The sequence below is a fragment of the Gorilla gorilla genome, chromosome 6 (assembly GCF_029281585.2).
Source record: "Gorilla gorilla gorilla isolate KB3781 chromosome 6, NHGRI_mGorGor1-v2.1_pri, whole genome shotgun sequence".
NCBI classification, from domain to species: domain Eukaryota; kingdom Metazoa; phylum Chordata; class Mammalia; order Primates; family Hominidae; genus Gorilla; species Gorilla gorilla.
The window spans coordinates 139,092,221-139,113,972 of NC_073230.2; the positions used below are offsets into that span (position 1 = coordinate 139,092,221).

The following is a 21,752-nucleotide window of genomic DNA, read 5'->3' on the forward strand; positions in this document are numbered from 1 at the left end:
GCCCCAGCTCTTGGAGACTTGGGAGATGGCACGATCCTTAGGAGGGGAGATTTTCTGATCACTTAGTAGCTGATAAATTGCATTTCCCTTGACATCTGGTTTCTCTGGATCTACAGAAGAAAGGTCTCAGGCTGGGCGCGGTGGCTCACGCCTGTAATCCCAGCACTTTGGGAGGCTGAGGCGGGTGGCTCCTTGAAGTCAGGAGTTCAAGACCAGCCTGGCCAACATGGTGAAACCCCATCTCTACTAAAAACACAAAAATTAGCTGGGCGGTAGTGGCATATGCCTGTAATACCAGCTACTCAGGAGGCTGAGGGAGGAGAATTGCTTGAGCCCGGGAGGTGGAGGTTGCAGTGAGCCGAGATCCCACCACTGCACTCCAGCCTGGGCGACAGAGACCCTCCCAGTCTCAAAAATAAAAAAAGGAAAAAAAATCAGTCCAGCATGGTGGTGGGCACCTGTAGTTCCAACTACTACGGAGGCTGAGGCAGAATCACTTGAACCCAGGAGGCAGAGGTTGCAGTAAGCCGAGATTGCAGTATTGCAGTCCAGCCTGGGCAACAGAGCAAGATTGTCTCAAAACAAAAACAAAAACAGACAACCCAAGTAACAATGGAATTAAACATCGTCATGCATGTATAACTATGTCCTTGGTTAAAGGCAGGCAGTGGGGTCTGCCTTGGAGGCTGATGGGCTGAGTTTGAATCCCGGCCCTCACTTACTGGGCTGTGTGACCCTGAACAAAGTAATTAACTTATGCTTTTGTTTCCTCATTTGTAAAAATGGAACAGTAATTATACCTTCCTCATAGGACTGCTATGAGGCTTAAATAAGATAAAATGCTTAGACCAGTGCTTGGCAAACAATCTGTACTTACAAGTGATAGCTATTTGCAGCAGTAGTAAAATCAAGTTTCAGAGGTTCTCCTGCTCAAGACTGACTCCCCACATTTCAGTAGGAGGTAGACTCCAGCTGCAGTCTTGGTTTCGCTATCACTTTTTTTTTTGAGACGCAGTCTCCTTCTGTCACCCAGGCTGGAGTGCAGTGGCGCGATCTCAGCTCACTGGAACCTCCGCCTCCCGGGTTCAAGTGATTCTCCTGCCTCAGCTTCCCAAATAGCTGGGACTCCAGGCACCCATCACCACGCTCGGCTAATTTTTGTATTTTTAGTAGAGATGAGGTTTCACCACGTTGGCCAGGCTGGTCTTGAACTCCTGACCTCAAGTGATCCGCACACCTCAGCCTCCCAAAGTGCTGGGACTGTAGGTGTGAGGCACTGCACCTGGCCTTGGTATGACTTCTGATTGGCTCAAAACCCGTTGTGCCGTCAAGTTATTCTTGTGTGCCTTTCCTTCTGCTCCATTGGTTGTAGTTAGGTTGGACAAGACTGGCTAAGAAATGGACACAGAGGCTAAAAAGGATTTTCTTGTCTCTGTGATCTTGGCTTCCCCGTGAGAACTATGAAGGCCTTGGAGGTGAATCTTGAGTCCCTTCCAGGCTTCACATTTTCTGTTCCTACTACCATCCCTTTAAGGGCTGTTACTGACACACTATAGGAAACAATTTTCCTCCATATCTGCTTACTGGGATATCAATAGGTGGCTAATAGAAAGAAGTGAGTACAGAAAGCTGAAGAGTATGTTATTATAATGATCTGACTTGTTGGATAATCTCTGGATAAGTGACCAAATCTCCATGACCTACCTGTCCTACACAGAGGCCTTTGTATGTTCCTGTTTCCCTCTCTTCCTAATTGGCTTCAGCTATACAACAGTCAGTTCAACTAGAGAGGCACTGTGGCAAGAAAAACAATAACCACCACAGCTGTAGCCAAGGAGCAACGAGATAAAAGAGAGTATGGGATATAGACAGAATGAATGGTCTCTAATTAAAGGGTTTAAATGCAGCATTCACTTCTGAGGGCATGGGCCAACTGACCAAGATGGCAGCTGTATAAAGCCAAAGAAAACCTAGAATAGAAATAAAATTAACATAGAAAGGAAAACTGAGGAGAAGGAAGTGTTTGTACTTTTGTCGATGATGGTCAAGCTGTGCGTGCAGCTGTTTTTATTGCTAAGATGGAATAGGATGGAAGGGATTCAGAAGTGGCTCTCAGGCACCCACAACCAGAAGAAGAGTATAAGTGAGGAAAGCCCCAAAGAGAATGCTCCACCTGTTAAGTCTATTAAAGTTGGCTGAAATCAAAAAGGAGCCAGGAGAAAGACTCTCTTCTGGGCACTAGTATCCCGTGAGTGGCTGCAAGATATTCCTTTCTACTGTGAGAGGGAGATCTCAACTTGGAGCTTGGGAAAGAAAACCATAGACTCACAGTGCTTGGAAGATATTCCCAGCTGTATCGTAATGGAAAGAACAGAAGCTGGGAAAGATGGATTTCAGTGTGGCTCTGCCTCATTCTAGCTATATGACAGCTAGTTATTAGATGTCTTTGAGCTTCAGTCTTCTCGGTAAAAACAAAATCTACTTGGATGGGGAATGCAACCTTTGTTAAAACACAGAATCCTAGAGGATTTAGTGGAGAAAATTAGTGAAAGGAGAATCTGAAGGTTGGGGGGACTGTAATAACGGGGTATGAATAATCTCGAATGGCAAGGGCTCTTCAAAATGCCACCACCTGTCCTGATCACTGAGACCAAGTACTGCAAAAGAAGGTGCTGGCCTGAGAGGTCAGGAGGAAGGCGCTCAAGTTCTATTTATCAGCAGGAGACAACACAGAAATCACATAGGATCCTCATAAGCTACCTAATGTGGCTAACACAGGTGGAAAAATTCCTTAGAATGACGACTTTTAATGCTACCTTTGTGGATAGTCAAGTAGCAAAAATGAAATTTCAGGCAATTATCTTCTTTAAAGGGATCTAACAAAAGGAAAAAAAAAATTCAGGCTGGGCGCAGTGACTCATGCCTGTAATCCCAGCACTTTGGGAGGCTGAGACAGGCAGATCACTTGAGGTCGGGAGTTTGAGACCACCCTGGCCAACATGGCGAAACCCTGTCTCTACTAAAAATACAAAAATTAGCCAGGCATGGTGGTGCGTGCCTGTAATCCCTGCTACTCAGGAGGCTGAGGCAGGAGAATCACTTGAACCCGGGAGGCAGAGGTTGTAGTAAGCCGAGATCACACTACTGCACTCCAGCCTGGGCAACAGAACAACACTCTGTCTCAAAAAAAAAAAAAAAAAAAAATTCAAATAAAGAATCAAATCAGGAAGACTGGGTTCCTAGAAAGGCCAAACTAAAAATGTTTACATGAGCAAACCACAAGATGAATGAATAAGGGCCTGGGGTTAAAAGGATGTCCTAGGGTGTGGAAGAGAACAGATGCTTTGGGAAAGGAAGCTCATGTGCTCAGTCCCATCTGAGAACACCCCATTACGCTACTAAGCTGGAATGAGTATATTTGAAAGCACACTCATGCCAGCTCAGTAGCGTATTCTCCAGAAACGCTGACATGTAGACTTGAACTCATGCTGTTAAAGAGGATGGCATTAAGATCTCTTGTGAGAAGACAACAAGGTTGAGAGCTTTACTCTACATGGCTCTATAGATCCTAAGCTTTTTTTTTTTTAAAGACAGGGTCCTCTGTGTCACCTAAGCTAGTCTTGGACTCCTGGGCTCAAGCAATCCTCCCAAATAGCTGGAACTACAGGTGTGTGCCACCACTCCTAGCTGATTTTAAGCATTTGAAACAATGATCTTTGATTTTTTCAACACATTGAATCCTCCTCTCCTGAACTCCATTTCTAGACAGATATTTTCATATGTAACTGAACTCAATAAAAAGTGAGTAAAAGTAAAAAACTATTATCATCCATTAACACCTGAGGGGTTCTCTATCTTGGTTAGGCCTCAACCTCAAGGTCATCTTTAATTCTTCCCCTCTTCCTCATGCCCAAAACCAATCATGAAGTCATTGCTGAGATTTCTATCAAATTATGCCCCATTGCAACTGCCATGGCCACTGCCCTCACACTTCCCTTAAATCCTTCTTGTCTTCCCTAAGCCAGGCTATTCAGAGACACTGGAATTATCTTCCTAAGCACAAATGTCTTTTTTTTTTTTTTTTTTCCTGAGACAGAGTCTTGCTCTGTCACCCAAGCTAGAGTGCAGTGGCGTGATCTCAGCTCACTACAACCTTCATCTCCCAGGTTCAAGTGATTCTCCTGCCTCAGCCTCCCGAGTAGCTGGGATTATAGGCATGTGCCACCACACCCAGCTAACTTTTGTATTTTTAGTAGAGACGGGCTTTCACCATGTTGGCCAGAGTGGTCTCAAACTCCTGACCTCAAGTGATCTGCCCGCCTCGGCCTCCCAAAGTGCTGGGATTACAGGCATGAGCCACCATGCCCAGCCCAAAATATTCTTTAAGAGTTTCTCTTTCCCTAGAGAATCAAGTCCAAACTCCTTAGTATAACATACAAGACTCTAATCTGGCCCAACTTCCATTTTCTTTTCCTTTCTTTTCTACTCAACACAGAGTTCTAGCCACAGCAGAATACCTGCTCTTCCTGGAACATATCCTACATGCTGCTCATTTGCTTACAATGCTCCCTCAGTCTTGGATGTGCATATTTTTAACCGAGGGTCTATCACGTGTCAGGCACTGTTTTGAGTGTTGAGATTAAAACCAGGACAAAGTCCCTGTTCTCATGGAGCCTACATCTCCCACTCATCTCCAAGGACCAGCTCAAATCTACACCTTCCTCAAAGTTCTTCCCAACGACACATGACCATTAACTTCTTCCTTTTTTATACCTCTCCTAGACTAGAGCATTTAGCAGTTTGTCCTGTGCAACATTTATATACCAGTGTGTCTTCTGGCCTGGCCTATATACTTCTTAGAGGTAGAAACTAGGTAGTCATTCATCTACAAGGGCTAGCACAGTGCCTCACACATGAAAGAGAATGTTTCTTGAATTACACAAAGTCTATCTCAATCTGCTTCAATTTATATTTTTATTTACATATTTATTTTTGAGACAGGGTCTCACTCTGTTGCCCAGGCTGGAGTGAGTGCAGCGGTGTGATCTTAGCTCACTGCAGTCTGCCTTTCTGGGCTCAAGAGATCCTCCCAGCTCAGCCTCCTGAGTAGCTGAGACTACAGGCAAAAGCCACCATACCTCACTAATTTTTTTCTATTTTTCGTAAGACAGGATTTCTCCTTGTTGCCCAGGCTGGTCTTGAACTCCTAGACTTGAGTGATCCTCCTGCCTCAGCCTCCCAAAGTGTTGGGATTGTAGGCATGAGGCATCATGCCTGGCCTCTGCTTCCATTTATGATTTTATTTTTAAATTTATTATTATTATTATTTTTGAGACGGAGTCTCGCTCTGTTGCCCAGGCTGGAGTGCAGTGGCCGATCTCGGCTCACTGTAAGCTCCGCCTCCCGGGTTCGCGCCATTCTCCTGCGCTCAGTAGCTGGAACTACAGGCGCCCGCCACCACGCCCAGCTAGTTTTTTGTATTTTTAATAGAGATGGTGTTTCACCGTGTTAGCCAGGATGGTCTCCATCTCCTCACCTCGTGATCCGCCAGCCTCGGCCTCCCAAAGTGCTGGGATTACAGGCGTGAGCCACTGCGCCTGGCCATTTTATTTTTATTTTTTGACCCGGACTCTTGCTCTGACGCCAAGGCTGGAGTGTAATGGCGGCAATCTCAGCTCACTGCAGCCTCCGCCCCCCGGGTTCCAGCGATTCTCCTGCCTCTGCCTCCAGAGCAGCTGGGATTACAGGTGCACGCCGCCACACACGGCTAATTTTTGTATTTTTAGTAGAGACAGGGTTTCACCATGTTGGCCAGGCTGATCTTGAACTCCTGACCTCAGGTGATCTGCCCACCTTGGCCTCCCAAAGTGCTGGGATTACAAGCGTGAGCCACCACGCCCGGTCAGATTATTAATTTTTGTTGGGTGTAATATGTTGGAGAAAAGTTTTATATATATATATATAAATATACATAAATAAATATATATATATATAATGAGACGGAGTCTTGCTCTGTCACCCAGGCTGGAGTGCAGCAGACGATCTCGGCTCACTGTAGCTTCCACCTCCTGGGTTCAAACGATTCTCCTGTCTCAGCCTCTCCAGTAGCTGGGACACCGGGCACCCGTCACCACGCCCGGCTAATTTTTGTATTTTTAGTAGAGATAGGGTTTCACCATGTTGGCCAGGTTGGTCTTGAACTCTTGACCTCAAGTGATCTGCCCACCTTGGCCTCCCAAAGTGCTGGGATTACAGATGTGAGCTACCGCACCTGGCCTAGGTTCTATTTTTTAGAGATTAAACTATGAGTAAAATATTATATGTTATTTTCTTTAAAATACTTCAGTATAAAAGTATAAAACAAAACAATCTCAGTGACTAAAAACATGGCATATCAGAGAATAATCACTTTCTAGCCTTTGCTAGGTCATGGTTACTTTATCAGTGGGCAGTTCAGGGTCCACCTTCTCTACCACAAAAACTGATGATCCCCCAAAAGCAACGAGTCTTGGGGAAGCCCAACTGGGGGAGTCATGCATTCAATGGCACATGGAGAGGGGTCTCTTCCGAAGTGCCTTCCTCCCCATTACATTGTTTTATTCTGTTATTATCAAAGCAAGGAAAAAATTATCAGTTTACCATTCACTATAACACACCAGGAAATTTCCTGGTGGCATAATGAAAATCATCTTGCTTTTGGTTTAGGAAAGATTATACCTCCTTGACTGGAATCACAAATTTTAGGCTTTGCAGCCAATCTGAAAATCAAAAGTTGAATGTTCCACTGAAGTTTCTCCGGCCCACAAGGCAAGGGGGAAAACAGTTCTCCAACAATGAGAATCTTAGCAAATATTTTATTAACACACACTGTCATAGTCCTAGGATAGAAGAGTCCTCAGAACACTGCTCCACATTGAAGATGCTGAAATGGGTGGTCAGGTCCTTAGTCTTCCTTCTAGTCTGTTAACCCCACACTCCTTTAACAGAACCATGCTTGCTGCCCTTACCCTGTCCACATCCCTGAAAGGAAACGGGTCTCCCTCAGCCAGATGCAGAGAGTTGACACTCACTGCCTTTGCTATGGCAGGGGGCTCCTTATGATTAACCCAGAACAGGAAAAACTTAGTGTCAGCTGACCGAAAGGAACTCAGCCTTAATTTTTCAAAAAGTCACTCTCATTCCAGCTATCTCCAGGAAGGCGCTGGAGTATCTTCAGCATGAGCACAGAGATTCCCACTGCCGAAATATTCGGAATACTTTCCTTGATTTCTCGGAGAGACTCTGTAGGTAGAAAAGCTTATTATTAGTGATTACGTTCTTTTATAGAGACAAAGGATAGATCATTTGTCCCACAATGATCTGGATATGTCTAGGACTAAGTAAAAATTCATTTTGTAGTATGCTATACATAATGTATACCTAAAGTCAGACTAAAGATCAAGGGGCCGACGTTCTACTGTCAGACTCCTGTTAACACACTCTGAGCCTCTAAGACACGGCTCATATCCTCCCTTCAGGCATCTGTATCTGTCCTCATCTTTGTACTCGAGGATGACACTTCTGACTTGCCATTAGTGCAGCACATGTTTTGCACTGGTTTTTCTTTTTTTTTTTGAGACGGAGTCTCACTCTGTCACCCAGGCTGGAGTGCAGTGGCGCAATCTCGGCTCACTGCAAGCTCTGCCTCCCGGGTTCACGCCATTCTCCTGCCTCAGCCTCCCCAGTGGCTGGGACTACAGGTGCCCGCCAACATGCCAGGCTAATTTTTTGTATTTTTAGTAGAGATGGGGGTCTCACCATGTTAGCCAGGATGGTCTTGATCTCCTGACCTCGTGATCCGCCTGCCTCGGCCTCCCAAAGTGCTGGGATTACAGGCGTGAGCCACCACGCCCGGCCTGCACTGGTTTTTCATTCATGATGCTGAATTGGCCCTAGTTCATTATTTATTGTGAATAAGTACTTATACTTAATGTGATGCCTAGCTGAGGTTAACAGTATAAACCAAGGACAACTAATGAAAACAGAGTTGAATGACCCCTATGAGTTTAAGCTCTGGCCTTGGTCTTCACCGCTTTTATGTTTTAGCCGGCAGTGCTAATAATAGGAAGAATCTCAGTGCCATCTGATCATGCCAATGAAGTACTCTGAGATTCTGAGAAATGGTGGTAAAGGGAGACAAAGTAATTCATTAGGAGACAAAAGCTCTTGGTGAATCAGAACACTTGGTTCTGTCTGCCTTTGAGAGTCACAATGAAGAGCAAATATTCCACGCAGAAAGGGTCTCAGTGAGAGTACAAAGAATGTCTAGCAAGATGATCCACAGTTACCTCCAGTTTCTCATATGACGCTCTCACAGGTTTTTTTTTTTTGAGACAGAGTCTTGCTCTGTCGCCAGGCTGGAGTGCTGTGACGCCATCTCAGCTGACTGCAACCTCTTGACTCCCTGGTTCAAGCGATTCTCCTGCCTCAGCCTCCTGAGTAGCTGGGATTACAGGCATATGCCACCACGCCCAGCTAATTTTTGTATTTTTAGTAGAGATGGAGTTTCACCATGTTGGCCAGGATGGTCTCGATCTCCTGACCTCATGATCTGCCTGCCTGAGCCTCCCAAAGTGCTGGGATTACAGGCGTGAGCCACCGCGCCCGGCCCACTTTCAGTTTTTTAAAAATCTATCCTCTTTGAGGATGTTTCAATAAGTTCCAGGAGGAAAAAGTTTGAACTCTTACTAATGACTGAGGGAAATTTAGTTAATAGAGTGACAAAGTTGAAAGAAACCTGAGTTGAAAAAATAGTATACACTTTTTTCTTTTTTTTTTTTTTGAAAGGGAGTCTCACTCTGTTGCCCACGCTGGAGTGTAGTAGTGCGATCTCGGCTCACTGCAACCTCCACCTCCCAATTCTCCTGCCTCTGCCTCTGGAGTAGCTGGGATTACAGGTGCACACCAACAGTCCTGGCTAATTTTTGTATTTTCAGTAGAAATGGGGTTTTGCCATGTTGGCCAGGCTGGTCTTGAACTCCTGACCTCAGGTGATTCCCCTGCCTCAGCGTCCCAAAGTGCTGGGATCACAGGCATGAGCCACTGTGCCTGGCCTCGGTATATACTTTTTCTTTTTCGAACATCAGGATCCTTTACCAGTCTCATTAAGCTTTCTAGCTTTGTCACAGCAGCTGTCAGAAGGTTAAGACACACTACCGAAAAAAAGAGTCCTGGAATCCAGGGCCAATTATGAGGCCAACTTTTCCCACTACAAAACAAAAACAAAACCCATAGGCTTTCTTTTTCGTATGGCAGTGACAGAGAGGAGTCTTATTGAAAACTGCCAATGTACTAGTTCCTGAAGATCTAGGCAGAGAAATGCGGATTTTTTTTTCTGTGAAAACTTGGAAAACCTTCACCTGCATATTTACTAAGGGTACTAATATACATTTATTTTTATTTTTGTTTTTTCTGAGACAGCGTCTCTCTCTGAAGCCCAGGCTGGAGTGCAGCCTCGGCTCACTGCAACCTCCGCCTCCTGGGTTCAAGTGATTCTCCAGCCTCAGCCTCCCCAGTAGCTGGGATTACAGGCGACTGCCACCACACATGGCAAATTTTTTTTTTTTTTTTTTTTTTTTGTATTTTTAGTAGAGATGAGGTTTCACCATGTTGGCTAGGTTGTCTCAAACTCTTGACCTCAGGTGATCCATTCGCCTTGGCCTCCCAAAGTGCTAGGATTACAGGCGTGAGCTACCACACCCAGCCATGCAATTTTGGACTTTTAGCATTACTATAGTTCCCTCCAGTGGAATCCTGTAACCCTAGAAAACCATGAATCTAGGAGTGCTGCTCATAAATATCTGCTGACAAGTATTATTTTACTTTGTCCTTGAAAGTTATAGACTATGATCAGAAATTGTTACCAGCTACAAGGAAAATTTGGGAGTGAGCCAGCGAAGGAGAGAACCCAGTTTTCATGGTTCCATATTACCCAGCCTATCACTTCCAATCTTTACACAGAGCAAACACTTGACTTTTCTTCTCAGTTGTCACCCACATTTGTAACCCACAGCAGTCATGGCTGCAATGGCTAGCAGAGTCACAGTCTGGGCTGTGGAACAGAGTAAAGTAATGTGCCCAGCGTGCGGAATGAGGCCATCATCTTGGTGTCAGAGCCCAGTGCTCCAAACAGCTAAGTTAACTGGCCAGGCTCCAAGTGCAAGTGACAGCAAATGAAAGAAAAAGCAGCTGTCTGCAACATGAGGCCGGAGCAGCTGCCTGTTCATCTATTTCTGTTTCCGTACTCCTTTTCTACTTGGAGTCATTTTATTTAGGAGAACAAAAGAATTTATCAGAACTTGATGGAATGCCATATGCTAAACTACAGAAAGACGAATCGGTTCTATGCCTAATCCCTAGGACGAAAGCAGAATGAGTCTAACTTGACATATAAGCCGGGCACGGTGGCTCATGCCTGTAATCCCAGCACTTTGGGAGGCCGAGGCGGGTGGATCACCTGAGGTCAGGAGTTCGAGACCAGCCTGGCCAACATGGTGAAATCCCGTCTATTAAAAATACAAAATTAGCCAGGTGTGGTGGTGGGCACCTGTAATCCTAGCTACTTGGGAAGCTAAGGCAGGAGAATCGCTTGACCCACGAGGCGGAGGTTGCAGTGAGCTGAGATCGTGCCATTGGACTCCAGCCTAGGCAACAAGAACGAGACTCCATCTCAAAAAACAAACAAACAAACAAACCCAAATAACTTGATGTATGAAAGCTGAAGGCAGGCGGGGTGCTAATTATAGGCCCAGCCTCTGCTCCTCCTCCCATAAACAGCAAGTGCTGCCCACACACAAGGCAGTGGCTTATCTCACCATGGAGTCCGTTTCAGCTGGCTGGCTAGACTGTTTGTGGGCCAAGAGGATGGTCAGCACTGCTTTCCAGCCTGGCTCTGCTGGGGCGCTGGCATCTGGTTCAGTTCCACCATTCTCCCTGCTTTCTTTGCCAAGTGTGATATTCACCCAAGGGCACCAGTCTCTATGCTGAGAGGTGGGATCAAAGAAGCTTCGGGAAGATGTGTCCTGAGGAAGGAGAAAAAGAAATAGCATTCAGAGGTAGATGCTATGTAAGTTCAGGGAGGCACTGCTGTTAGTTATCAAGTCCAGAATCTCACAACTACCCATACTTCGAGTGTTTATGCTCTCCTTCAAACTTTGCCTACACATTTTCCTCTCATTTTCTTTATTTTTTCACTCCTTTTGTGTTAAACAAACTATACCTTATCACAAGGGATAAGGGATACCCAACCCCCAGGCCATGGATGGGTACCAGGTCGCACAGTAGGAGGTGAGCAGCAGGCGGGCAAGCAAAGCTTCATCTGAATTTACAGCTGCTCCCCATTGTTTGCATTACCACCTGAGCTCTGCCTCCTGTCAGATCAGCAGTGGCATTAGATTCTTATAGGAGCAGGAACCCTACTGTGAACTGCACATGAGAGGGATCTAGACTTCGGGCTCCTTATGAGAGTCTGACACCTGATGATCTGTCACTGTTTCCTGTCACCCCCAGATGAGATCATCTAGTTGCAGGAAAACAAGCTGCGGGTTCCCACTGACTCTATATTATGGTGAGTTGTACAATTATTTCATTATATATTACAATATAATAATAATAGAAATAAAGTACACAATACATATAATGTGCTCGTATCATCCCGAAACCATCCTCCCAACCGTGGTCTGTGGAAAAATGGTCTTCCATGAAAACGGTCCCTGGTGCCAAAAAGGTTGGGGACCACTGCCAGATCAGGTTTGTCCCTGCATCACACCGTTGTTCCATTTGCCTGAAATATCTATTATTTCTCCAGAATCCACTCCAAAGGAACAAAAAGGAGCAAAAAATATGACTGACATTTTTTCCCTTTGGTCATCCAACTTTAAACTTATTCACATGGTCTACTTTTTGCATTGGACCACGGAAGGGCTCCTGCCTGCTTCTCCGTGCTGCCCAGGGAGGGCCCAATATGCTGTTTATGCTCAGCCACTGCTACATGCGAGGTGGACTCACCGAACTGCTGGAGGAGCAGAGGCGAGCTCGCTTGGCTTTCCGCAGAGGGCTAGATGGTACCTCCAGGCCAGGGGTGTCTCCTGTTCCCATGCTTCGGGTCACTGGGCGAGTTCTGGTGGTGGGGCTAGCAGCCTCTGGCTCAGGACGGTCAACAGGACTGGAAGAGTCCCAGCTCCGAGTTCGAGAGACAATGGGACCAGGGCTCTTTTCAGCCTGAAGGAAAGGGGAGATAATGGAAGTACACGAATGATATTAATGATTATGGTCAGAAATACTTCTTTCTTTAATCTTTTTTCTTTTGTTTTTTGAGACAGAGTCTCGCTTTGTTGCCAAGGCTGGAGAGCAGTGAGGCGATCTTGGCTCACGGCAACCTCTGCCTCCCGAGTTCAAGTGATTCTCCTGCCTCAGCCTCCCAAGTAGCTGGGATTACAGGTGCCTGCCACCACACCTGGCTAATTTTTGCATTTTTGGTAGAGACGGGGTTTCACCATGTTGGCCAGGCTGGTCTCAAACTCCTAACCTCAAGTGATCTGCCTGCCTCAGTCTCCCAAAGTGCTGGGATCATAGGCGTGAGCCACCAGGTCTGGCTGAATTTAGCTTCCCCATTAGTGAACAGAAACACTATGTGGTATTGTAACCAATGTAGTGGGAAGTGAAGCCTATCCACCTAAATTAATTTCCAACTTTCTACCAACAACACTTTTGCCAAGAATGTTGTTTAAAAGTCCACCCCAAATAAGCTAAGTGAATACCTGCTCTGAGCCTGGGGAGAAAGTGGCATCCTGGCTCCGGGTCATCATCCTCCGAGGAGATTCAGGCACCAGAGGTAAGCGCTCTGGTCGCCCCTCAAGGCCTGGGATGGGGGAGCTGGTCAGGCCAAAGGATGCATCCAGGTCAGTCATGGACGACTCAATCTGCTGGAAGCCCCAGAGCCCCACCTTCCTCATACACTGCGAACATGTTATCAGGGAGAGCTGCATGGATTCCAAAGAGGAACTAGATAGGAATGAAAAAGAAAGAGAGTTTTCTCAAAGTGTAACATTTCCAAATGACTAAGTGTAATGTCTCGTGAGTATGCTTTATCTCATCCAATTTCTGGAACAGTCCAGTGGACGGGGAACCATGTCCTATCAGAGCCTCTGTGCTCCAGTCTCAGGACCCAGCTTCATATTTCATCATCTCTCACATATTTCCCATAGAAAGACCTCGGGTTCTTAGCGTGCTCTCTATGGTAAGACTGTTTTGCAGGCATGTTTTAAAAGTTTCTCGGCCGGGTGCAGTGGCTCATGCCTGTAATCCCAGCACTTTGGGAGGCCAAGGTGGGTGGATCACCTGAGGTCATGAGTTCGAGACCAGCCTGACTAACAACAAAGTTTCTCCTGTCCCTCTTTTTTTTTTTTTTTTTTTTTTGAGACAGAGTTTTGCTCTTATTGCCCGGGCTGGAGTGCAATGGTGCGATCTCAGCTCGCTGCAACCTCCGCCTCCCGGGTTCAAGTGATTCCCCTGCCTCAGCCTCCTGAGTAGCTGGGATTACAGGCACCCGCCACCATGCCCGGCTAATTTTTGTATTTTTGGTAGAGATGGGGTTTCACCATGTTGGCCAGGCTGGTCTCGAATTCCTGACCTCAGGTGATCCGCCCGCCTTGGCCTCCCAAAGTGCTGGGATTAAATAAGTGTGAGCCACCGTACCCACCCTCTCTTGTCCCTCTTAAAGTCTTTTCCCTTTAAACAAAAAACATTCCTTAATCTACCAAAGAGAGCATATTTGAAATAAATCAAGATTTATTTACTGTCAGAACCAATCTTGATGTATTTTAAATATGCTCTCTTTGGTAGATTAAGGATAGTGGGAGTCTATGCCAAATTGAGCAGCTGGAATGGAAATAGCAACATGGGGGCCTAGAAGACTCCAGCTGGTGTTTCCTATGGTAGTTTTTATCAATTAAGCGGATTTTTCTTCCTTTCTAAAAATAGAAAAGAACTTCCTTTCTATTTTTCCTTCTTAAAAATAGAAAAGAGCTTATTTTCTTTCCATTTTTAGAAAGGGGGTTCACTGTTTATAGAACACAAATTCAGCCTGGTGTGGTGGCTCACGCCTGTAATCCCAGCACTTTTGGAGGCCGAGGCAGGCAGAACACGAGGTCAGGAGATCGAGACCATCCTGACTAACACGGCGAAACCCCGTCTCTACTAAAAATACAAAAAATTAGCTGGGCGTGTGGCAGGCACCTGTAGTCCCAGCTACTCGGGAGGCTGAGACAGGAGAATGGCGTGAACCCGGGAGGTGGAGCTTGCAGTGAGCTGAGATCGCGCACGCCACTACACTCCAGCCTGGGCGACAGAATGAGACTCCGTCTCAAAAGAAAAAAAAAAAAAAAAAAAAAAGAACACAAATTCCCAGTTAAGAAGCAACAGTACAAGAAACAAAGTTCAGTTGTGAACACCAAGAATTCCTGAATTCCAATTCTGGTTTTGTTACTAATTCTTATTATCCATTCTCCTCGCACCATCCCCCACCCAGTTTTTCTTTGTCTCTTTTTCTCACGGGAAACACCATGTGATTTCTAAATACGATTAGTGACTGATATATATGAGTGTAATGCTGTTGTCATGGTTCATGTCTCCAGGCAAAATCTGCTGACTCACCTACATGCCCAGCCACACACAGAGAGAATACAGGCAGTGACGTGGACTTGGATGTCTGAGCCTAATTTGATTGTAGTCTTTCTCTCATCAGTTCGGTGATCAAGTTCATCTTCAAGCAAGTGTAGGAGAAGACTGATCTTGTCTTCTGTCAAGGACTACAAGGGAGCCAAGTAAAAAACTTCGTTTCAACCACCATAAAAAGAAAAATTACACATTATAACATACCTAGATGGTACAAGCCGAAAATCAGGAAGGAAATTACAAACATGAAGATACTTCTCTTCACAGAGAACAAAATACTTCCAGGGACAGGGCTATAGTATCACACAGAAGCTCTCTGAATTGCCCTGAATCTGCTGACTGAGAAAGATGGAGTCTCCCTGGAACTGCCAAAACTCTTGTTAGTACTAAATTGTTCAATTTACCAGCTGCAGATTTTCCCTGAAACCTGCAAACTGCAAACCCAAATAGTGAAGACAAATTATTGCTTATGTCTTAGCCTGACACTAAATTTACTTAAACATTAAAGAGGCCAGGCGTGGTGGCTCACGCCTGTAATCCCAGTACTTTGGGAGGCCGAGGCAGGTGGATCACGAGGTCAGGAGATCGAGACCATCCTGGCTAACATGGTGAAACCCCGTCTCTACTAAAAATACAAAAAAATTGGCTGGGCATGGTGGCGGGCACCTGTAGTCCCAGCTACCCTGGAGGCTGAGGCAGGAGAATAGCGTGAACCTGGGAGGCGGAGCTTGCAGTGAGCTGAGATTGCGCCACTGCACTCCAGCCTGGGCGAATGAGCAAGACTCCATATCAAAAAAAAAAAAAAAAAAAATTAAAGAAAAAAAATTTTAGAGATGGGGTCTCACTATGTTGGCCATGCTGGTCTTGAACTCCTGAGCTCAAGCAATCCTCTCACCTAGCCTCCTGAGTAGCTGGGACTACAGGCATGCATCACTGTGCCCCAGGCTCTAAATTTACTTTTTGACAGAACAACAAAGCTTGTTAGACTTTATTTTTGTTCTAAGAAAAATAAGGAACTATGACCAGGTGGGAAGAAAAAATTGCCTTGGCTAGGGACAGGGTTATATTCATAAGCATCAGAGGTTAATAGTTTCAGTCTATGGCCATACCACCCTGAACGCATCCAGTCTCATCTGATCTCGGAAGCTAAGCAGGATCAGGCCTGGTTAGTACTTGGAGGGGACTTTGGGAGGTTAACAGTTTGATGCTAAAACCTATACCATTCTCTTAATTTGAAGAGGCTACTATTTCCTACAGTAAAGCTTGTCTTCATGGAGTACCCATAGGGTGATTAAATGGAACAGTAAATATTCAGTTTCAAAGTACAGATTGACTAGAGCATTTATTTTATTTTTGAGACGGAGTTTCGCTCTTGTTGTCCAGGCTGGAGTGCAATGGTGCGATCTTGGCTCACTGCAACCTGTCTCCCAGGTTCAAGCAATTCTCCTGTCTCAGCCTCCCAGGTAGCTGGGACTACAGGCATAAACTACCATGCCCGGCTAATTTTTTGTATTTTTAATAGAGACGGGGTTTCACCATGTTGGCCAGGCTGGTCTCGAACTCCTGACCTCAGGTGATCTACCCACCTCAGCCTCCCAAAGTGCCGGGATTACAGGCATAAGCCACTGTGCCCGGACTGACTATAGCATTTAAACATTTCTACTCACAAGGAGAAAGGAGTTTGTCACTTTCTTTGAAAAATGATGGCCGGGTGTGGTGGCTCACGTCTGTAATCCCAGCACTTTGGGAGGCCGAGGTGGGTGGATCACGAGGTCAGGAGATCTAGAACATCCTGGCCAACACAGTGAAACCCTGTCTCTACTAAAAATACAAAAATTAGCTAGGCGTGGTCGCACGTGCCTGTAATCCCAGCTACTTGGGAGGCTGAGACAGAAGAATCGCTCGAACCCAGGAGGCGGAGGTTGCAGTGAGCCAAGATCACCACTGCACTACAGCCTGGCGACAGAACGAGACTCTGTCTCAAAAAAAAAAAAAAAAAAAAAAAGATATGCAATAAACCATATGCAGTCACATTTCAGTATTTTCTGTTAAATAGTTTAAGTAGGCTGGGTGTGCCGGCTCATGCCTGTAATCCCAGCACTTTGGGAGGCCGAGGCGGGTGGATCACCTGAGGTCAGGAGTTTGAGAACGGCCTGACCAATATGGTGAAACCCCGTCTCTACTAAAAATACAAAAATTAGCCAGGTGTGGTGGCAGACGCCTGTAATCCTAGCTACTCAGGAGGCTGAGGCAGGAGAATTGCGTGGACCTGGGAGGTGGAGGTTGCAGTGAGGGGAGATTACACCATTGCACTCCAGCCTGGGTGACAGAAAGAGACTCGGTCTCAAAATAATAATAATAATAATTTAAGTAATAAATCAAGATAAAATTGAATTTATGGGAAGCATATATTCAGGGCAAACTTGCATCTATGCTTCCAGGTTACAGCCCTAAAACTTGGCCCAAATAAACTGCTTATATACATATATGTTAAATTGAATCTATGCCATTTAAAAAAACATACCTAAACATTCAAATGGAACTCTCAACTGTCACCTTCCTGGTGGAGACTGAAAAGGTCAGATGAGAGACAGACAAGCAGTTCTCTTCACAGCAATTGCATCTTCTTGTCATTAAAAGAAATGCTTCAGGTATAAATGCTGGCAACAACTGGAGGCCATTGCAGCCTAGTCAGGAAAAACTCACCATAGTTTTCAAGTCCTCCGGCCTTAGGGAAGGAAGCTGGAGGTCCAAGTGACAAAGGCTTTGAAAACGATCTAGGAATTCACTAACAAGAATAGCAGGCTCATCCAGGGGCAACATCCCAAATCGGTCTGTGGAAAAAGTAAATTGGAAGATTATATTGGTGTAAACTGTAAAAAATAAAAAACATGGCTGGACATGGTGGCTCATGCCTGTAATCCCAGCACTTTGGAAGGCTGAGGCGGGCGGATCACCTGAGGTCAGGAGTTCAAGACCAACCTAGCCAACCTAGAAACCCCTGTCTTAGCCTCCTTTAATACAAAAAATTAGCCAGGCATGGTGGCGCGTGCCTGTAATCCCAGCTACTCAGGAGGCTAAGACAGGAGAATCACTTGAACCCAGGAGGCAGAGGTTGCAATGAGGCTGAGATCGTGCCACTGTGCTCCAGCCTGGGCAACAGAGAGAGACTCTGTCTCAAAAAAAAATAATAAAATAAATAAAAAACACGTATTGAATGATTGAGGAAATGTAGTAAAATTGATGAGCTATTTGATGGTGTCAGGAAATTATTGTTTTTCATTTTGATGGGGCTGTAATGATACTACTGAGACCATGTTTAAAAAGTAAAATCCATATTTTTTATATTTTGAAATATTTAGATAAAATGGCATATGTGGGACTGAACTTCCAAACAATGCAGAGGGGCAGGGTGTTAGGTGTTAGGAATATAGAAGAAACAAGATTGGCCATGAGTTGATCATTGTTGAAGTTGAGTGATGGGGTTTCATTATTTATACTATTCCGTGTACTTCTATATATGTGTGAAATTGTTACCTTAAGAAAGAGAAAACAAAACAGAGTTAGTGGAGGTGGATGCTTAAATAGGTGAAAAGTCTTAAAGAACCATCATTTTATAACTACCAAGTTGTAACTTACTGTGAGCTAAGAATGAAAAAAATGGTATGTTCCTAAAGTCTACACAAGAGATACAAAAACGCTTGCATTGTAAGGTGAAGCTTAACTGGGTACCAGAGTAAATAAAGTATACAATTAGGAATACTACTGGTAATACCTAAGCTGGAAAAGAAAGAATCTGCCTGAAATCTAAGCAGTGTGGAAACTGATTATATACTATAGTATAATTATCTCTGGCATTACCCAATTCATCTACTGCATACTTGGTACACTGGTACAAAGGCAAATGATGAGTGCAGAAAGGCCTTGCTAAGCTACTTCCTAAAGAGGTCAGTCTAGTAGGCCTAGAATGAAGTAGAAGCTACACTGAATCAGCTTTTTTTTTTTTTTTTTTTCCCGAGACAGAGTTTTTGCTCTGTCACCCAGGCTGCAGTGCAATGGTGCGATCACGGCTCACTGCAACCTCTGCCTCCCGGGTTCAAGCAATTCTCCTGCCTCAGCCTCCTGAGTAGCTGGGATTACAGGTGCCTGACACCACGCCTGGTTAATTTTTCTATTTTTAATAAAGACAGGGTTTCATCATGTTGGCCAGGCTGATCTTTAACGCTTGGCCTCAGGTGATCCACCCACCTTGGCCTCCCAAAGTGCTGAGATTACAGGCGTGAGTCACCACGCCCAGCCCTGAATCAGCTTTAATAAAGAATGAAAACATGTTTTGGAAGAGATTCATAGGAAAAGTGAAGAGAGAACACATCATCCTAGCCTGATCGTCTAAAAAGTAGGAAGCCACTCGAGTCACTGGTCTTCTCTCAGCCTCAAATTGACATTTAGTTGCTCAAAAAAGTCACTCATAATCTTTTTTTTTTTTTTTTTTTTTTTGAGACGGAGTCTCGCTGTTGCCCAGGCTGGAGTGCAGTGGCGTGATCTCAGCTCACTGCAGGATCCGCCTCCTGGGGTTCACACCATTTTCCTGCCTCAGCCTCCCGAGTAGCTGGGACTACAGGCGCCCGCCACCGCGCCCGGCTAATTTTTTATATTTTTAGTAGAGACGGGGTTTCACCGTGTTAGCCAGGATGGTCTCGATCTCCTGACCTCGTGATCCGCCTGCCTCGGCCTCCCAAAGTGCTGGGATTACAGGCATGAGCCACTGAGCCCGGCCAAGTCACTCATAATCTAATATGGAAGCCAGACATGCAATGCGATTACAGTGTGATAAGTGTTATCACAACAGTAAAGAGAGACCATTATGAGAGTGTACAACAGGGATACAGCAGATACTGTTGGCTGTTCACCCAGCTATCTCCTGCTCCTGCCTTGCTAGCAGAAGCAAGGTTTTGTTTGGTGTCTTGTCTTTCTCACAGGGTAAATTCTTGACTTGTCTCTACCAATCACAACAGCAGCGTTTTCCTTAACAGTGACCCATTTAGGAAGGGATATTTGATCCAGTTGTGGCAAATAGACAGGAAAGGCGTTGGGCTGGAGGGATTCTGTGACTACGGGAAGGCTAGATGGCATTTGCACATGACTCTTCAAACTGCTGCCATCAAGAAACCTTGAGAGGAACTAGTTTTAGAACAAGACCACATGCTTCTTGTAAGGACTGGGTCCTTAGTGCTATCTCTGAGCCAATAAATTAACCAACCCTGCAGGAATCCTGCTTTCTTTTCAAAGCTATTTTATTTTTTGAGACAGTCTTGCTCTGTTGCCCGGGCTAAAGTGCAGGGGCATGATCTTGGCTCACTGCAACCTCCACCTCCTGGGTTCAAATGATTCTTGTGCCTCACCCTCCCGAGTAGCTGGGATTACAGGCACGTGTCACCATGCCCGGCTAATTTTTTTTGTATTTTTTAGTAGAGATGGGGTTTTGCCATGTTAGCCAGGCTAGTCTCGAACTCCTGGCCTCATGTGATATGCCTGCCTCGGACTCCCAAAGTGCTGGGATTACAGATGTGAGCCACTGCACCTGGCAATTCTTTCTTTTTTTTAAATAAGAATTTTTAATTTTTGTCTTAGCTAGGAGTGAACATAAAGCTATCTCGGCTTTTATTATTTTTTTTTATTTATTTTTTTGAGACGGAGTTTCACTCTTGCGGCTCAGGCTGGAGTGCAATGGCGCAATCTCGGCTCATTGAAGCGTCCACCTCCCAGGTTCAAGCAATTCTCCCGCCTCAGCCTCCCAAGTAGCTGGGAATACAGGCGAGAGTAATTTTTGTATTTTTAGTAGAGAGGGGGTTTCGCCATGCTGGCCAAGCTGGTCTCAAACTCCCAAGCTCGGATGATCCACCCACCTTGGCCTCCCAAAGTGCGAGGATTACAGGCATGAGCCACTGCGCCCGGCCGTTTTGTGATTTTTTTTTTTTTTTTTTTTTTTTTTTTTGAGAGAGTCTCACTCTGTCGCCAGGCTGGAGTGCAGTGGCACAATCTTGGCTCACTGCAACCTCTGCCTCCCGGGTTCAAGTGATTCTCCTGCCTCAGCCTCCCGAGTAGCTGGGACTACAGGCGCCTGCCACCACGCCCAGCTAACTTTTTATATTTTTAGTAGAGATGGGGCTTCACCATGTTGGCCAGGATGGTCTTCATCTCTTGACCTCGTGATCTGCCCACCTCGGCCTCCCGAAGTGCTGGGATTAGAGGCGTGAGCCACTGCACCCGGCCCATTTTGTGATGTTTTAACTCTTGTTTCCATCTTCCCTTCCCCAGCTCAGCTCTGTGGTAGCCTTGAAAACCCACATCCCAGCGGGGCGTGGTGGCTCACACCTGTAATCCTAGCACTTTGGGAGGCCAAGGCGGGTGGATCACCTGAGGTCGGGAGGTTGAGACCAGCCTGACCAACATGGAGAAACCCCGTCTCTACTAAAAATACAAAATTAGCCGGGCATGGTGGCGCATGCCTGTAATCCCAGCTACTCGGGAGGCTGAGGCAGAATCGCTTGAACCCAGGAGGCGGAGGTTTGGTGAGCCGAGATTGCGCCATTGCACTCCAGCCTGGGCAACAAGAGCAAAACTCCATCTCAAAAAAAAAAGAAAAAAGAAAACCAACATCCCCACAATCATGGTGAAAACCAGTAGCTTAGCAGTCACCGGAGAGCACAGAAAAGAGGTGGAGCTCCTCCAAAGCCCCATTCCAGAGAACCACCATTATTTGATCTGTGTGGCAGTTGCCTAGAACATTATACTGTCCCAGTGAGAACACTCTTTTCCCCAGACAGGTTTTCAAAAATGATCATTGGCAACTGTTTAACATCACAGTTGCTTTGAGGCAGCAGTATGAGTTGGAGCAAGTAACAAGCTGACCAAAAACCTTAAAAGCTGGGAAATGAAATGTCCATAGGCAGGCTTGAAAGGCTCTGACATATTCCCTGGAATCTAGAAGGACATGTGCAAGTATAGAGCTATACACATGCCCAGCAAAGACCTGAAAA

At 45.5% G+C, this 21,752-nt stretch overlaps 1 protein-coding gene across 2 annotated transcripts in view; it reads right to left on the bottom strand.

The window, feature by feature from the left end:
- Positions 1–6,840: 6,840 nt before the first annotated feature.
- Positions 6,841–21,752, bottom strand: part of ZC3HC1 (zinc finger C3HC-type containing 1) — a 34,573-nt gene continuing 19,661 nt past the window's right edge. For both annotated transcript variants that reach the window (XM_004046209.3, XM_004046210.4), the window contains 6 exons: positions 17,419–17,546; positions 14,692–14,846; positions 12,798–13,041; positions 12,046–12,258; positions 10,854–11,060; positions 6,841–7,281 (listed from right to left, as the gene is read on the bottom strand). In XM_004046209.3, coding sequence (XP_004046257.1) covers positions 7,213–7,281; positions 10,854–11,060; positions 12,046–12,258; positions 12,798–13,041; positions 14,692–14,846; positions 17,419–17,546 — 1,016 coding nt within the window. In that variant the 3' untranslated portion in view covers positions 6,841–7,212. The remainder of the gene's footprint in view (positions 7,282–10,853; positions 11,061–12,045; positions 12,259–12,797; positions 13,042–14,691; positions 14,847–17,418; positions 17,547–21,752) is intronic.